General features: G+C 34.2%; 1 protein-coding gene across 2 annotated transcripts in view; it reads left to right on the top strand.

Moving 5' to 3' along the window:
- The first annotated feature begins 3,006 nt into the window (after positions 1-3,006).
- Positions 3,007-17,993, top strand: part of LOC129265009 (serine/threonine-protein kinase Nek9-like) — a 31,232-nt gene continuing 16,245 nt past the window's right edge. Inside the window, exons 1-8 of one of the 2 annotated variants that reach the window (XM_064101875.1) lie at positions 3,007-3,616; positions 6,493-6,670; positions 13,744-13,799; positions 14,446-14,516; positions 14,788-14,890; positions 16,104-16,153; positions 16,720-16,801; positions 17,089-17,193. In XM_064101875.1, the coding sequence (XP_063957945.1) occupies positions 3,461-3,616; positions 6,493-6,670; positions 13,744-13,799; positions 14,446-14,516; positions 14,788-14,890; positions 16,104-16,153; positions 16,720-16,801; positions 17,089-17,193 (801 nt within the window). In that variant the 5' untranslated portion in view covers positions 3,007-3,460. The remainder of the gene's footprint in view (positions 3,617-6,492; positions 6,671-13,743; positions 13,800-14,445; positions 14,517-14,787; positions 14,891-16,103; positions 16,154-16,719; positions 16,802-17,088; positions 17,194-17,993) is intronic. The other variant, XM_064101876.1, reaches the window with a different exon arrangement.

Genomic DNA, 17,993 nt, shown 5'->3' with positions numbered 1-17,993 from the left:
CATGCCGAAAATGGCTCCTTTTTATACTTTGTGTACAAAGTCTATGGGAGATCAAATTCGTAAAAGGGTGATTATTTTTGTTCTAATTGGTCTGCTAAATTAATATATGGTTTATTTTAGTTGTTAAATTGTCTGTAATAATTTCCATTGAAAAAACAAACAATGAAAAACAAAAGATGAAAAAACAAGAAATACATAAGAGATTCTAAAAACAAAGAAATAGATAAGAAAAACATTAGATTTCGCGATTTTTCTTTGTGGGAAAATTTACATTAGATTACAAAAATGACATCTGGAAAAAAAGAAGAAAATTTGAAATGAAATTGGGTGTTAAATTTGCAAATAATGTTTTCAAGATGATTTGCATTACTTATTTAGAATAAATAAAAAATTATTATTTTCAGAATATTTTTTTATACTGGCTTAATTGTAGTGGTAAGGAATGTGCGTGCCAAATTTCGGCGCGATCGCGCGAACGGCGGCCGAGATCAGAAGGGGGGGGGCCATCATACACCCCCATCCTCAATACATCTCAAATAGCCAATTCCTTTTAGGGTTAAGAATTCAAATATAAATCCAGAAATGAATCTGTGATAATCACGGCAGATTTGGATACATTATTACTGAAATTAATAAAAGAAGAAATTAAACCAACTATTCAAAACGATATAATGGCAATACCTGAGAATCAAGTAAAGAGAGTGCTGTCTGGAGTGAAGATAGTGCATCTACTACAGCAATGTGAGCAAGATCCTGAAGGGATTTGGCGGATTCTACCAAATCCATCGTCTGCGGCTGCTGTCCTATCATCCCGTTGATGCACACAAACATCACCAAGGCAACTCCCGCCAAAAACTTGAGAGAAGCATCCATTTTCGTTCCGATCTCACAGACTTTAGTGAAAAGCTTTGATGGGTCTGCTTGCGTGCTTATTCAATAGAATCTATCGTTTCTCTCTTATTTATATACCATAAGGTGGCAACCTTCGCCCTACTTGGTTCTGAAAGTACATTCCCGAGGCCTGTTGCCCATCACCTTAATCTGCGTGCTATCGGAGACTTTTATCAGTTCAATTATAATTAGGAAAAGAGAAAGCTAACTTGTCCTTAACACGTATCAGGCATTGACAGGTGCACCGATTTGGAAACAAGTGCAAGGAAGAGTGATTGAAATGTTGAAAGTTCCTCCTTACTAAAGTACAATCACAATTAATAAACCATTGATTGTTTTTTACTTGGAAAAACGAAAAAAACATTTATCCATATCTTTCCTTTGATTATTATACTCACTATTGTCAACTTATTTTTCATTTAGAATTGTTAAGGTGTTATATATGAACCTGGGAACAGCGCACATCAAATCGACTATTGAGCAGTATAAGCTCATTGAACTTGAGTAGGACCTATATAGAGAGCTTATTTGGAATTATAGAGCAAATAGAACTAGAGTATGATATGGAGTACAGCATAATGAGCACATAAATTGCTAATAGATTACACCGAACTTGAGTAGATGTAAAGGCTTAATAAATTAAAGTGGACTCAAAACAGTGTTCAAAATGATAGGATGCACGAATTTTCACCAAGTATATTTCAAACTGCCTTCAACTATTACGATTTTTTTATATATATAGAAGGGGGGGGCTTGAGAACCATGGCTCCAAAATGGGGGAAAATAATTAAGTGCATTTTGGGGAGAATATTATTAATTCGAAATCGGTTTCCATACGCTATGACCGGGTTGTTGAAAACTGCTATATAGTCAAATGCTCATTTGGTGAAAAGGCTTTTGCTCAGTATGAGCACTCCCATTTTGTAGAATGTACTCTCTTCATTAACAATGCCAATGCCAAGTCTATGGAGTTATTCATAGGCAACCTTAACCCTAAGAGGACGGGGGGGGGGCATGATGGCCCCCTCAACGCTTCACGCGATATTTTCGAAACGCAAAAAGATAGCGCCGCAAACTTTTGTGACTTTAATTTTAAAAGTCTCGCGCAACTTGTGAGACCAAATTCGCGACATACGGGTATAGCATCGCGACGTCACATGTTTTTTTACGAGACAAGATATGTCATGCCAAAAATGGCTCATTTTTATACTTTGTGTACAAAGTCAGTAGGAGATGAAATTCATAAAAGCGTGATCATTTTCGTTATAATTGGCCTGCTTAATTGAAATAGGATTCAATTTAGCTGTTAAATGGTCTGTAATAATTTCCATTGGAAATAAATGAAAAACAAAAGATAAAAAACAAATAAAGTCATAAGAAATTCTAAAAACAAAGCAATACATAAGGAAAAAAATTGCCTTTCGCAATTTTATGGAAACTTTTTCATTAGATTACAAAAGATGACATCTGGAAAAAAGAGAAGAACTTATTTGAAGTGAATTTGGGTGTTAAATATGCATATATTTTTCATGAATAAATTGTCATATTTTATTAAAAATAAATGAAAAATAATTATTTTCATTCTTGTTTCATACAGGCTTGTAGTTTTTGTGGTAAAGACTTTGCGTGCCAAATTTCGGCGCCAGCGCGATCGGTGGCCGAGATCAGAAGGGGGCGGGGGGGGGGGCATCATGGCCCCCCATTCTTCAATACATCGTAAAGACATATCTATTCTCATCATATTTCAAATAACACTCACCTTCTTTGTTTTTATTCTCTCTGCGTCTCTGAATATGAAACTAGATAGAAGGTGCATTCTTATCATTATTATTATATGGTCTCTGGTGGGGCCTGTTGCATAAAAAAAAAACTCTGGCTTTTAATTTTTTGCCATAGTTTTTCAATGTGTTAATGTAAATGAAATAATTTGGTTTGTCAGTTTGTTTTGTTGTTGTTATTTATTTGCAAGAGTCTCTATGGCAAAACTTGAACGAAACCCCTCGGATGCTGCATGTATGGCTAACTGATATCCGACACTCTCGACAGCTCCATCCTGCAGATCGTGTTCATCAGAATTCGGATCGACATATCTTTGATGCTGGCCGAATCGAATTTGTGCACGATCTACAGGCACTTAGACGACTTATTGTACCCATAGAGATGTATACTAACTACGTACTGATCTGTGTGTGTATCATAGAGTTAACTTAGGTTTATAACTCTATGGTGTGTATACCGGTATTTGTATACCGTACCGCTAGCTGAGCTTCGTTTCGGATCTTTCGCAGCGAGCTAGCTAGCTAGCTCTGCTTAAATCGACAGCGGGAGCCTGCCTCCGAGTTCCGCCCTACCGACGGCCGAGGCACATCGAACGACCGATCATTCGTACCGCGGCGTAGCCAAACTGTCCCCCCGAGCTTACTTACTTAAGTTGTATTGTAAAAAAATTGTATGACACTGAATGTGACAGTCCTTCTCAAGACTCAAGCCAGCTGATGAGTTAATACTCCTGAGCCTGAGGTCCCCTCTGTTTCATTTTATTGCTCCAAAATCAGAGAGACGTTCAATAATGTCTACAGAAGATGGGGGATTTTCCTCCTCGAGCTCAACAAATTTCCTTGCCGGTGCAAACAGCAGTGATACGATACAGGAGGAAATGTACACACCTGTAAGAGTGCTTGGAAAGGGAGCTTTTGGTGAAGCAGTTCTCTACAGGAAAACAGAGGTGAGGTTTTATTAACGTTAGAGAGATGCATGGACCATGGTCACTCATGATGGATATGATTATGAAATATGAGACGTAGTTGAGACCGAGAGTGTGTAGTTGAGAGTAAGACTTTTTTTACTTTTAACAGCAATGCTATTGCTACAGACAGTTAGTTAGAATAGAGATCGACTCACTTTATTAAAGTCTAACGTTAAAGTCCAACCGCGTAGCCAGGATTTCATTTTGGAGGGGGCGGTAAATGCACGCGAAGCATACCAACACTTACAGAGCGCGCGATGCGCGCTCCCTAGGGGGTGGGTGCAGGGAGGGGGAGTTTCCCCCTCCCGTGCCGAAGCTTTCGGTGTTTCATAAATTAAAATAAAAAGGAGCCGCATCCCTTGTCTCTAGTACCTATATCAGCTCCAATTCATTTGACTATATTGTGATTTTGAACCTTGTTTTCAAAAGTGATTGTAAAACAAACAAAAAAGGGATAAAATGGAGGAAATTTAAATAATAATGAACCCCGCGCGAAGTGCGGAAGCTAAAGCGTTTTATAATTTTTTATTGCAAAGAAAATGGTCCCGAATTAAGGTTATTTTCTAAGTTATATTGAATACTTCCCTTGGAAAGATCAGATTTGATTACAAACAATATAGCGACAGTGCATATCTTAAATCGCAAAACAGAGGAGAAGAAGGATATATGCCGGGAGGAAGATATTCCTCCCTGCGCAGAGCAATGAAACTCTGAAATTTCAAAGGGCGGACGTTTCATCAAATGCAGATATCTCTAATAAATACCCCATCAGCTCTAATGCAATTAATTTTCTAAGATTATTGAACTTCATTAAAAGGAAAATAGTGCGCAGAAAGTTGAAACTTCTGTGATTATTGAAATTATATAAAACAGGATGATGTATAATTTCTTTCACTTATCCTGATGCGCTTCACTTTGAATGATAAAGAAACTTATAGTGTCATTCAAAATTTCAAACTGAGGGTGCAAACAGGACAGGAGATGAATTTGCAGGGAAATGACATGAAGTTGAATAGAATTTGATAAAAAGATATTGTACTTTTTTTTAATTTAATACGACACAAATTTTATACCTTCCTCTTTAAATTAGGAACCTGTTTGCCCCCAAATTATGGTTGTTTAGTAATGAGCTGAAAAGCGGGAGAAGTTGCCTATATGGAGATGACGGCATAAATTGAGATAAAGATTTTACCCGCCCGGAGCTGACCCGATCAGAAGTTGCGCGATCAATTAAGAAAAAAAGATAAATTCATATACTTCGGCCTAACCTTACTCTAATTCTATGCCCTAATGTATACATTTGAACTTTAACTGGCAAGAAACACATATAGCTGAGGTGGAAAAACAGGGTTAGAGAAAGGGTGAGGGAAACAAAGGAGAACTGCCATATTGTCATTTAACCGCGCACAGCGCGGAAGCAAAATTCATATATATATATAAATTTAGAGCAAGAGTCACAGAGTTGCTTTTTGGAGAAAAAAATAAAGAATAAAAAGAAAAACCCACAAAGCTACCTTTCTTCCCTTTCCTCCCTTCGCTTTTCCTTTTCTCCTCTCTTTTCCCTTCTTTTTTTTTCTTTTTGGGGATGTTTTTATTTGGGGGGGGCGACTGCCCCCACCGCCCCCCGGCTATGCGCCTGTTAAAGTCAAGAGTCTAGCAATAGTCTAGATCTAAAAAGTTAGAGTGATGAGATTGGGAATGAGTTCTGTGAGCTTGTGAGTGTGAGTGACTGCTCATTCTCAGACTCACAGACTTGGCCCTTCCAATTTCTACCCATGAAAAACTTTGGCCATCTAAGTTGGGCGAAATTTAAAGCTCATTAAGCTTGTTGTTAAATGTTGTTACGATTTAGCTTCAAAGGATTTAATGATGAATTTCAAATAAATGATGTAACCTTAACGTTATGATGCGTACAGTAGTCCCCAAGTCTGCTCCCCTAGTAACGGTTTCAGTTGAGATTTAACAAAAATTTCTGTTTATTTCACAAATTCTTTCAGTTGATTATATGCCTTATGTGCCAAATATCTTGAAAGAAATAGGCCTATAGAACCTTCATGTACATGTATATAAGTTTCTTAGAAAAAACCTTGGGCAGTCATTTTCAGATTGAACAAAAACTGGTGCCCCATGTCTGCGCACCCATTCACTTTGCACGCGATTCCAGCATTTTGATGAGAAAAGCTGCATTTTAAGGCCTTCACATAAAATGCCCCAAATTCATTATTTTTCCACCATTTGAGTAGAATTTTTAACAATATCTGTCTGTGTATTATTATATGCAGGTGTAAGGTTGACGGTCGTTGTGTATCTTCTTTTACTGGAATCACGCAGATACACTGTACGTGTGTGCACACACAAGGGGGACAGTGCAGTCTTGGGGGACCATACCATACCGTATATTTTCATCATGGTCTTTTTAGGCCCCTTTTTGGATTGTTCAAAATTTTAAAGTGGCAGCAACAACAACAGCAAAAAAACTCTTCCAGCTCCATTTTACTTGTTGGCCTCTTATTAGCAAGTTAAATTAAATTTTAAATTGTTGGTGGTCTTTTACACTACAGTATTATGTCTTTCCATAACACTCTATTTTTCTGTAGCATACAAAATTAAATGTTAAAAAATTAACTTAGAAATGGTTGGGAACAGGGGTTGGGAATATGACATATATTTATAATCAAGAAAATATTTGACATGGGTGAAATTTGTTGGATGCACATATTTATTGGATATCTACAGTACATGTATATGTCATTGTGTGAGATAAAATTAAAGAACCAAGTGGATTTTCTGTTTTGATTTGTGTGTTAAGTTCAGAAATTCACTGTCCTTACAATGTGTGCATTTATTATTTTTAGGACAATTCGTTGGTGGTATGGAAGGAGGTGAATTTGACGCGTTGCTCTGAGAGAGTCATGTATGATGCTCAGAATGAAATAGAGATCCTCTCAATGTTAAATCATGCAAATATAATCTCTTATTTCAATCATTTCTTGGATGAGCAATCACTTTTCATTGAAATGGAGTATGCCAATGGTGAGTTCATTAAAAATTACATTTTAATTTTAATTTTGAATACAGGTCAGCATAGCAGGAATAGCAATTCATGTTCAGTGTTTAAATTTCACATCCATTCTACTTCACTTTATACATTACTAGTACCCGGTATGTAGATTGGTTTTGATTAAGTTAATGAATTATGTAACTTCTGATGGTTTCCATGGCAAAGAAGAATAGTGTAGTAGGTTTCACAGTAGGGGAGACCGGGGTTAGTTGGAAAAATTTTGACAAAAATGGCTGTAAAATCCAAATAGATTTTATTCGAGAAACAATCAATATATCAGCTTGAAGCATATATCTAAGGGCTTCAAATGTACCCCATAACATTTTTAACTCTATTATGGTTACTGTTACTGAAAAAATCCACCTTGAACAAGACCATCGCAAACGTTCCAACTTACCCCAATACGAGTAAGTTGGAACATGGTATGGGGTAAGTTGGAACACTGCATGGTCAATTAAGAATTATACTAAAACTACTTAAAACTGTAATATTACATGGTTTTAGCCTATTTGCTTTATTTTTTCAAGTTCAAAATATTTGAAGTTTAGATTTGTTGAACTTTATGTTTTCTATTATACAGCCACTCACGCAAGCAGACTGTTAGTAGAATTCTGCATATTTGGGTGCGTTTGATTTTACATGCAATTAAGGACGTTCCACAGTTATGTTTGTGCGCATTATGATCTGCGCATATTTAACACTCTGCGCGCTGACGTCACAATGGATGAACAGGTGATTAATTAGCTGTGGATATGAGCTGATTTTTCTCATCATCTGCACCCTAACTGCAGATCCGATGCGTTATTTTATGAAGCTAAAAAAATGGAATTATTCCATGGATCATTTAAAAAATATCTCTACAATTTCAAAATACTTTACTCTGCAGTACTGCCAAGAATCACGAATATGACCCCAAGTTTGAATAAATAGTAGAGTGGTTTTGATTTTTCTTCACATAGATACAAAGCATTTGGCGCATTTTTGGTGTTTTAAAAAGCATATTTGCTCTAATAAAAATGCTGATAGTTTGAAAACAAGCACATGAACCCCTATTTTTTAATGTTTGTACCTCTTAGGTATAGCTTCCTCTACAGCCTTGCAAATTTTGGTGAAAATGACATGGATTTTGAATAAAGTGCAGCATTTATTGTACTTTTGTAGTCTGTTATTGAAATTTCACATTTTTGAGATTGGGTTTTTGTTATCTTTTTCGCCATTTTTAAGAACTGACTGTGCTGTTAATCTTAAAGTTGCAAACAAATAGCACCATACATAGATTCTCCATTCTAACGATACAATTATTAACTCTCTTGCGAAATTTGATGACTTTTTCATGTATTTTGACTGAGTAATAGAGGTTTAAACTCATTGTACTATTCTTGCGAGGTCTAAAAATGCCAAATTCTTTTTAATGCGCAATTCTTAAGAACATCAATTTGGGTGAACTTTGAAGCTCTACAGCAAAAAATCAAGCACATGAACCTATGTTAATTTTTGCATATTTCGAATATTAAGGTTCTAAAGTATCTATGTGCAAAGTTTGGTAAAAATGGCATGGATTTCACTTTAACTGTGGAACGTCCTTAAGTGTACTATCAGCAATTTCATGTACTTCTGCATCAAATTTACAAGACCAAAATTAATTGTTTATATTTTTTTCATTAATTAATTATGCAAATAAGCGTATGAAATTTGCCCTAAATTTTTTTTTGTTTTTGCCTTTAACTCTATTTATTAAGCTAGTAAAATGCTAATTTTTGGTGAGAGTATCAATTTTCACATTTATAACAAATATCCACCAAGTCCAAAAATTGCAAAAAATATAATTTCTTATGTATTTTTTGTTTTTTATTTGTATTTCTTTGTTTATTCTGATGAAGTTTGTAGGGACTCTTTTGCGATCATAAATAGTATAAAATAAATCTATTTGAACCAACAAAAGTAAAAAACTAGATTTTAATTCGTCATGCGGACGAATTAGGTGGTCTGTCGTATAGATAGATAAACAGGAAAAAAATATTTAAACAGATATTAGATTGAAAAATAGATAGACAAACAGATTTACATAATCAAACAGATACATACAAGAAAGATAATTATATTAGATGGATGGAGTGATGGATGGAGAGATAAATTATAGGTGGTTATATTAATAAAACATAGACATATATAGATAGATATAGAGAGACAGACATATAGATAGAGAGACAGACATATAGATAGATAGAGAGACAGACTTATAGATAGAGAGATAGATTGATAGATATATAGATATATAGATAGATAGAGAGATGATTGGTGGTTATATTAATAAAACATATATAAACATATAGATAGAAAGAGAGACAGACAGATAGATAGATAGACAGATAGATAGACAGACATATATATAGATAGAGAGACAGACATATCATGAAGCTATTACGAGCTATCTCGTAATAGCTTCATGCTGCGTGGTCCTATCGCGTTATGTAAGCGGGCTCTAACTTTCGCCTGGCGGCTCGCCAATTGATGTTAGATATCGTTCCTTCGCCCGAAGGAAGCGATAACAAAGGATTAAGAGAGAAATTGGAAGATGGTTCTCCTTCTCGTGATAGCTTCATGGATAGATAGACAGACATATAGATAGACAAACATATAGATAGACAGAGAGACAGAAATATAGATAGATAGAGAGACAGACATATAGATAGATATATAGATAGATAGATAGATAGATAGATAGATAGACATATAGATAGATACAGAGACAGACATATAGATTGATAGAGATCGAGACAGAGATAGATAGAGAGACAGACATATAGATGAATAGAGAGACAGACATATAGATAGATAGATAGATAGATAGATAGACAGATAGATAGATAGATAGAGAGACAGACAGACAGATAGATAGATAGATATATAGATAGATAGATAGATAGAGACAGGCAGATGGATGGATAGATAGATAGACATATCTAAACAGATAGATACATATATATTAGACAGAGAGAGAGAGAGAGAGATAAACAGACAGATAGATATACAATGTAGGTAGATAGACAGACAGACATATGGATAGATAGAGAGAGAGGGACGTATTCAAACAGAAAGATATATATTAGACAGAGAGATAGATATGTCATGTAGGTAGATAGACAGACAGATAAATAGATATGATATAAAAAAGTAATTATAATCTGTTTTATTTTGCAATATTTTAGCTATTATTTGTTAGAATTGTTATAATTGATCGTGGGCAAGATAGCTAAAAAAAAAAAAAAAAAATCATGTTCACCCGCGGACTCGAACCCCTGCCTGCATGATGGAATGAGAAGTAAGTCTGACGCCTAACCGATTGAGCTAGAATATTTCCCATAGACTTAACACGTAAGCAAAACACCAGAATCTCAAATCCAATCTTGCAAGTGAATTACGGGCATGATCCCGACATCTGATCGGAAAATGAAGGAAACGCAACCGAAAGCTTAGAATCTCAGCTACAACATACTAAAAGCTCAGGGATAACTAGCAACAAAAATTGGAGATATGGCTTACGAAATAGAAGAATGTAGAATCTAGTTTTGAGAAAAAGTCATGTCCCATAGAGATTACACGCAAAATGAGTAAAAATGACATGCCATTATTATTTGCAATTTTTGAGGATGATTTGTCTATCAAAATGAAAAATAAAGGCAATAACTCAGAAAGAGTAAGAACTAAGCTACAACATATCAAAAATTGGGTGAAAATTGACCAATATTCACGGAGTTAGAGCAAGATTTGCATAATTATAATGACGTCATAATAGGCAAAATGGATTTTTTGAATTCCGACGCCATTTTGATGACGTCATAATATACTTGAGGGTCAAATGAGACATGAAATTATATCTCTAGTTCATACTCTATCAAAATATGAAAAAAAAATTGGGGGTCCCCATGCGTTCTGAAGAGCTACAGCGGATTTTCTATAGGCATGTTTTTGCCCATATATGGCCTATAGTGAGAGCTCGCGCGCACACGTGCTGCAAACTTTAACGGGTGTTAATTTCCTTATTAATGGTCGTAGAAGGTTGATCAAGGTATCAAATTGCTCAAAATTATATGATCAATGCAATGAAATAAAAAAAACGGTGTTTCTGAGTTGCATTCAAGGCGTTACGCGCGGAAACGCGCGCGCATACGTTTGCGCGCGCAATTTTTTGAAATGCTTAAAATGACCTAAAACGTACTCTGTTTTGGTCAAAAAGTGATTTTTAGCATTTTAAAATTTTGACGCGCGCGTACGCGCGCGTCGTGACCTTCAGGTGACCTTTGATGACATGACCTGATGACCCTTGATCTGAAGTTTATGTCATGTGAATTTGATTTATTTTTGATAATTGATAATGGAGATATGATTGATAATGTGATTTTACAAAATGGCGTCTAGATGACGTCATGATGACGTCATGACATTAAGATTCTTGCAGAATTGAGGTCTTATTGATGTTGATATGTGCTGATATTTTGATGATTATTGAATATGAACTTTCTGAGATTTGCTGTCCACAAGAAATGGAGGAAATAAAAATAAGAAATAAAAATAAATAAATAAATAAATAAAGAAAGAAAGAAAATTCGGACAAACATAAAAGGTGATCTGTCATAGACAGACCACCTAATAATCATACATTTATGACTTTTGGTTGAAAAACACAATTTGCATTGACCTTGTACATGGAATCACGTTTTTGAGCAATTTTGGGTCCGACATGCACGTACAAAATGTTGCGTAATTTCGAAACCGCGCACACAGGCACCGCAAATTTGGTCTCAAATGATGCGCAAGACTTGAAAGTAAAAAGTCAGCGAGCAGTGTAGTCAAAAAAAATTTCGCGCGACGGCGTAGTGACCAAATTTCTCGAGGGGGGGGGGGGCTCAAATTGACCCCCCCCAGTTTGATAACTGGTTAATATTGCATTAGGGGCCTACAATAGGCCTTAAATGCACACTCAGACCTACATGTAACTGATAAACAAAACAAGCATGGTATACAATACATGTTCAGAAGAGTGTGAAATACTTTATATATTTTTATTCATAATTATGTTTGGGGTAAGTTGGAACATGTTTCAACTAGCCCCTTCAATTTTGTTCCAACTAACCCCGGAGGCCCATTTGACGTTTATAAGCTTACAGCACAAAAAAAGGACTTCACCATGGCATATTAATAACCTCATTTTGTAGCTTGGTACAAGTGTCTATCATACCCCCAAAATGGCCAACTTGATCTATAAACTTCTCTGAAATAATAAAACATTTCTGAAAGAGAACAAAATTACTCAGAAGGTCAAAAAACAAAAATTCCTTTCTAACTTCACCAGGCTTGTTGCACATGTGTTGTCTGTAATATGGTGGATGGCTGTTGATAATGGCAATAAACTGAGGGCAGTATTGCAGAAATTTATTTAAAGACGTTAAAGAAAATTACAATGTTTCAACTTACCCCACGTTCCAACTAACCCCGGTCTCCACTACGCCATGTACATGTATCTTTCTTGGGCAAGTGTTGGTCCTGAAAAGGACCACCCAAACTCCATCACTCTTCATTGAAATGGAGTATGATGGGGGGTCGGATGTCCGGACACTTTTTCTATTTTGCTCTCTATGATCTTTCCTAACATTTTTTACTAAAAATTTGATGAAACTTTGCTTGTACATTTTTCCAAATCATGAATTTCAAAAATTCATCATCTGGACACAACAACTGGGTATACTGGTATGCCAATGGTCAGTTCATTCAAAAATGAATTTGAATACAGACATACAGGTCAGCATAGCAGTTAAGTTTGGGTGGTCTTTTTCAGGACCGACACTTGCCCAAGAAAGATACATGGTGTACCGTGAAACCTACTACACTATTAATAAATTCTGTGTAACAGTAAAATTCAATTCAATAATGATATTTATTTGACAAGATCAATTGCATACATGGCAGCCAAATGGCTGAAATTTTAGCATGCTTACAAATACAATGATTGTCTAACATATTACATTTCAAGTTAAAAGACAGTATACAGATAATAATTATAGCATGATACCATTATATACATACAAACATTATGAGGAAAATAAATTTCATTATAAATTCTAAAAATCAAATTAATTCATTAATCAAAATTACAACTTGTAACTTTTGAAATATAAAAAATATGAATAGTGTAATTGCTTTATTTTATACAAAACATTTGACGCTGATGTTCATTTTCTTAATAATAATTGAATGTGTTTTCCTTGATGCTTTAAGGTTATCAAAGACTGAAAATCAATCAAAAATAAAGCTTATGAAAGTAAACTTCAAATAAGCAAACAATATACTGTTCCAAAGTAATTGGTAATACTGCTACTGGAAAGCTGTATTTCCGTATGACCACCATCTTTTGTATCATTCATTTCCATATTCATATGAGAATGAGGATTCTCTCTCTTGCATCAAATTATGTTAGAGTGAGGACTTATTACATGTAGATGGTTGTACTAAGTTGTTTCAGTGAGAAGGCAAATTTGCCATGTTTAACATTCTTGTAGTAGAAACTTGTTATTATGCTCAAGTACAAAACGAAAGAGCTGGCTTTTGGAATCATCATCATCTTTGGAAACATTCTTAGGTATAACCACTTTTGGACAAAACATAGTGTATTTCTCTCATATTGCAGAATTGTTATCCAATGAAAGAAAATAAAATTGTTGAGCCCAAGTCCAGGCCGTAAACCTGTAATATATTGTAGTTCAGATTGTCTACAAACTTGTATTTGAAATATGATTGAAATGAAATAAAGCTTTGCATATTAGTGATGTTGGTGTTTTTCCCCAAAATAATTGAAAATTGATAGATTTTTTGTTGTATTATCATCGTGTTTGGACTGTTAATTAATGAAAAAAAAAACTGTTTCACATCCTGTGAAAACCAGAATTCTAGTTGACTGATTTATACTTTAAATTATATCACTCATGTAGTCCTTTCTTGAAAGGATTAAAAGTGAATATTATTGATGAAATCATTAATTCATTTTCAGGAGGCACCCTTTATGAGAAAATTGTTCATCAAGATGGTACACTGTTTGAAGAAGAGGTAATGATTCCCATCAATTTTTCTGTTCAGACATACCTGTATTAATAGAAAACTCATAATTTCTCATTTATACACTAGTTGCACATGCTACATATGCTGCAAAAATATTATCAATTGCAAGTGAAAATAGAGACAAAATTTGTAAAAACTGGTGTTTTGTTTTGATAACAAGTTGTCTCAAGTTTTGTGTGATTGTTTTGTATTCAAACTATCTACACAAAAGGGTTGTGTAGCTTGTAGAAATGACCTCGATAACCTTTATAGTGTATGTCACCCCATTAACAATTGTCAATGTGTTATGGTTGTGTGCTTCTGGTGTCCCAAACAAAATCAATATTACTCTACATTGTAAGTATAGTAAGCTAAAGGGTAGTTCTTGGTATTTGTTGTTTTTAACTTTGTCATATTCCCATTGTATCAAATACACAAGATTTTGTAAATGTGTATGCTAATTTTGATTTGTATTGATGCTTTATTTTAGTCATAAAATTTGTTACAATTCCAATGTCATAAAAGTACTTAATGGAAGTACACTGTAGTTTGACTTGCTATTTTGCGTTTTTCAGGGCCATTTTTCGTTTTCATAATTTTCAATTGAGAGAAGTTGTTTTGAAGGAAACATAAATGATTTTCTTTGACATTTCAGCTGGTGTTATGGTATCTGTTCCAAACTGTTGCTGCTGTGGCATATATTCATCAAATAGATGTCCTTCACAGGTAATCACTTGTAATTTGTACAGTATTTCCACAACTTTCACATCATAGATCATACACAGTTCATTATCTTGAAAATATACTGCAGCCTTTGAAATCATTTTTTGTAAGTCTTTGCAACATACATGTTCCTGTTTAACAATTTAGCCATCAATGATGTTCTTTTATTTGTAATATTACACATCTGTAGCATGTACACTTTGAGTAGAGTACATTAACTTATAGTAAATTTTTATTATCTATTTGAAATTCTTATAACACTTATATGTTTCAGAGATATTAAGACACTCAATATATTCTTGACGAAATCTGGATTGATAAAGCTTGGAGACTTTGGCATCTCTAGAGTTTTAGGGGATGATAAAATGGCAGAAACGGTAAGAAAACCCTGGAGTTTACATTCTATGTGCAAAGAATGTAAAATATAGATTTGTTTATCAATAAATCATTTTGTCATGAAGCAAGGGAAATAACAAAGAATTATATAAAAAAAGAAAAATGAATGTGTAGACATCACGTTAATGGCTCATTCATTGCATACATGTAATAATGACAGCATATGAAGTAAGCAGCAAATTTTCTTATTTCTTCCATTTTGAATTGTTCAATAATTAATGAAATAAAAACCTTTGTTGCCTTTTTTTTACTATGTACATTCTAGTATTAAAATTATTAAATGGAAATGATAAAATAAGGTGTGTCCACTCTATTTGTATGTGATTGTTAATGGTGCAGTCATTTCCCGAAAACAGCTGCTTTATTTATTTTTATTCAATCCACCTATGTAGCTGGTACAAATAATGTTAGAAACTGCTGTTTTCGACTTGCCTTATGGCCGCTGTAGGGGAAATGTGACTGCCCCATAAACAATAATTTAATTGTGACACTATTCTCAGTCCAACAGGAATTCTGATTTAAATCACCTACGGGCATCGCACGCGTAAAACGTTCCCCATAGACTTGTGTGTTAATTGGTTCTTTTGAAAAATTGATAAAAAATAAACGTGAAATTAGAGGGTCGAATGTTTACTACCATTGGATAGGATGTATATCTGACATTCCATATCTGACCCGAGAAGGGTATCGTAGCCAGCTCATTTAAAAAATAAAATCGCAATTTATGAAGATAACTATGATGGGATCAAATTTATCAACTGAAACAGTAAAATAGCCCTAATTCTTCCGCCAGCAAAAAAATGGTTCCAAAGTCATTTTATATCTTCCCAATTTGGGCAAAGGAAGTTCAGTAGTTACCATTTCTAGAATCAGTGTTAGATTTTCAATTATATTCATACACTTTTGTCAATGAGCAATATCAATTGAAAAAAAAATCGAATGGGTTGGGTCGACAAATATCTTTAGCCCTCCTGTTGTAATTGGGCTCATGAAACCTACGGTACCTACATGTACAGGATTTTCTTTTTTGGGGGGGGATGGGGTGGTAATAGTATTTGGATGGTTGTTTACTTCTTTTATGTACACATCCAAAAAAAATTTGTCTCGATAGTCTAGATATAATGAGGTAATAAATGTTCATGTTTTGAATATTTAATTTACTTTTATGTATTCTGTTCTTAAAATTTAAAACAGGTTGTTGGGACTCCATTGTACATGTCACCAGAATTAGTAAAAGGACAGCAGTAAGTAACTTAGGAAATAGTAGAATTACAAATAGGAGAACAAATAGCTCTCATTTACATGTTTAGATTTTTCAACAAGTCGGACTACTCTCTACCTCAGCGCTTTTATGCTCAAAATAAGCAAATGAGTATGATGGTATTTTGTATTGTGAAGTAGAAAAAATTATGATTTGCTACTTTTCCATAGATCTGTCTTTGATATCAATGAAAAATATAATTTCATTTGTTTTTAATTGTTACAATTAAATCCTTTAGTATTCACAGGATAAGTTACAAACTGTGTTAAGTGTAATTTGTATTAAGTAATTACACATATTTTTTCCGCAAACAAGTTGTTTTATATGAAATTGAAAATTGTTTACCCTGTTCATGTGGTTGGTTAGATTGTCAGATCAATTCAAAAGAGTGTTATGAGCCTGACTCATCTACTGCCCTTCTGCCATAGAACGAACAAATATCCATCATAATACCTAATTCCAACAGTATACATGTAATGAAATATTATGACTTTTCAATTTAATATTTTCTATTATATATCATATAGTATATATTGTGTTTTATCCTAGATACAATGCTAAGAGTGACATATGGGCAATTGGATGTGTGCTTTATGAACTTCTCACTCTCAGAAGAGTATTTGAGGCTTCGGTGAGATTTTCTTTTTTATTCTGAAGAAAAGGTGATAAGTATACATGTAGAGATTAAATCAAAGTTTGATTTTTTTAGCATCCATTCTAATTATTCAGGAATTACATTTAGTACCAACATTTGATAAGTAATTATGATTAAGTGCAGTGGATTGTCTTTATCATCAGGTTGAATGTAATTTTACTCTTTTGCTTGGTTGATTTATAAATCGTTGAGGAGTAGAAAAATATATGTTTTTGTGTGTGAGAGAGATAAATGAATAACAATTTTTTTTCCTGCTCTTTTAGAACCAGTTGAAGGTTGTATGGGGGATCGTACAGAAGGAACATGAGGATATTGATGAACGATACAGCAAAGAGATGCACAGCTTAGTTACACAACTCCTAGCCAAGGTACTACTTTGAAATAAAGAGATTTCTTGAATTCCTAAACAGGAGAGAAAATATGTAAAAACTATTCCTCTTACTTAAAGGATTTTGTGATTGTTACCTAAATTTATTTATTCATAAGTTACTGTTTTTTTGTTTTTTGGGGTTTTTGTTCTCTTGTATGTTTATTATGTTGGCACTTCCAGTGGATGGGGGGAGGGAGGGGTGCTAGGGGTGCTACCTAGGGTATCCTAGATCATAGGGATGTAGTCATGAATGTAGAAAATAATTTTCCCCATGAATAGAACTTCAAGAAATTAGGAGCTACTCACATTAAACGATTAAATGTGCATAATGTTACAAACCAATTTCACAAGACAGTCATTAAGATTTATTTTGAAAATTTTGACAGCCTTATGCTTAAAAGAATGGTACATACAGTTGTTACTTTGTGAGAAAGTAATTGTTGAAGGCATTAGATTGAAGACGAATTCATACCACACATGAGGGTGAATTGGCTGACCTTGGTGACAAATCTAGTGTGGGCTGACAAGGGGGAAACAAAACACCCTCTACCTCTAATTGGTGTTGACATATGAACAGTGTTGGCATAGCAACAATGCCATATCAATATATTTCAAGTATTTAGTCATATTTTTCCTTTAATATTTCTTGATTTTTGTTTTGTTTTGTTAGTTTATGAAGAACCTTTGAGATGTGGAAAGTATCTATGAAGTAATGTTAATTGTGTTGATGTATGTATATCTTGTTACTATGCCAGTTTTCTTGACAGTTTAATTCTGATGCAGTAGTGAATTAAGTAT

Source organism: Lytechinus pictus, chromosome 7 (assembly GCF_037042905.1).
Source record: "Lytechinus pictus isolate F3 Inbred chromosome 7, Lp3.0, whole genome shotgun sequence".
Lineage (NCBI taxonomy): Eukaryota > Metazoa > Echinodermata > Echinoidea > Temnopleuroida > Toxopneustidae > Lytechinus > Lytechinus pictus.
The sequence above is the reverse complement of the archived record's forward strand: the minus strand, read 5'-3'. Positions and strand labels throughout refer to the sequence as shown.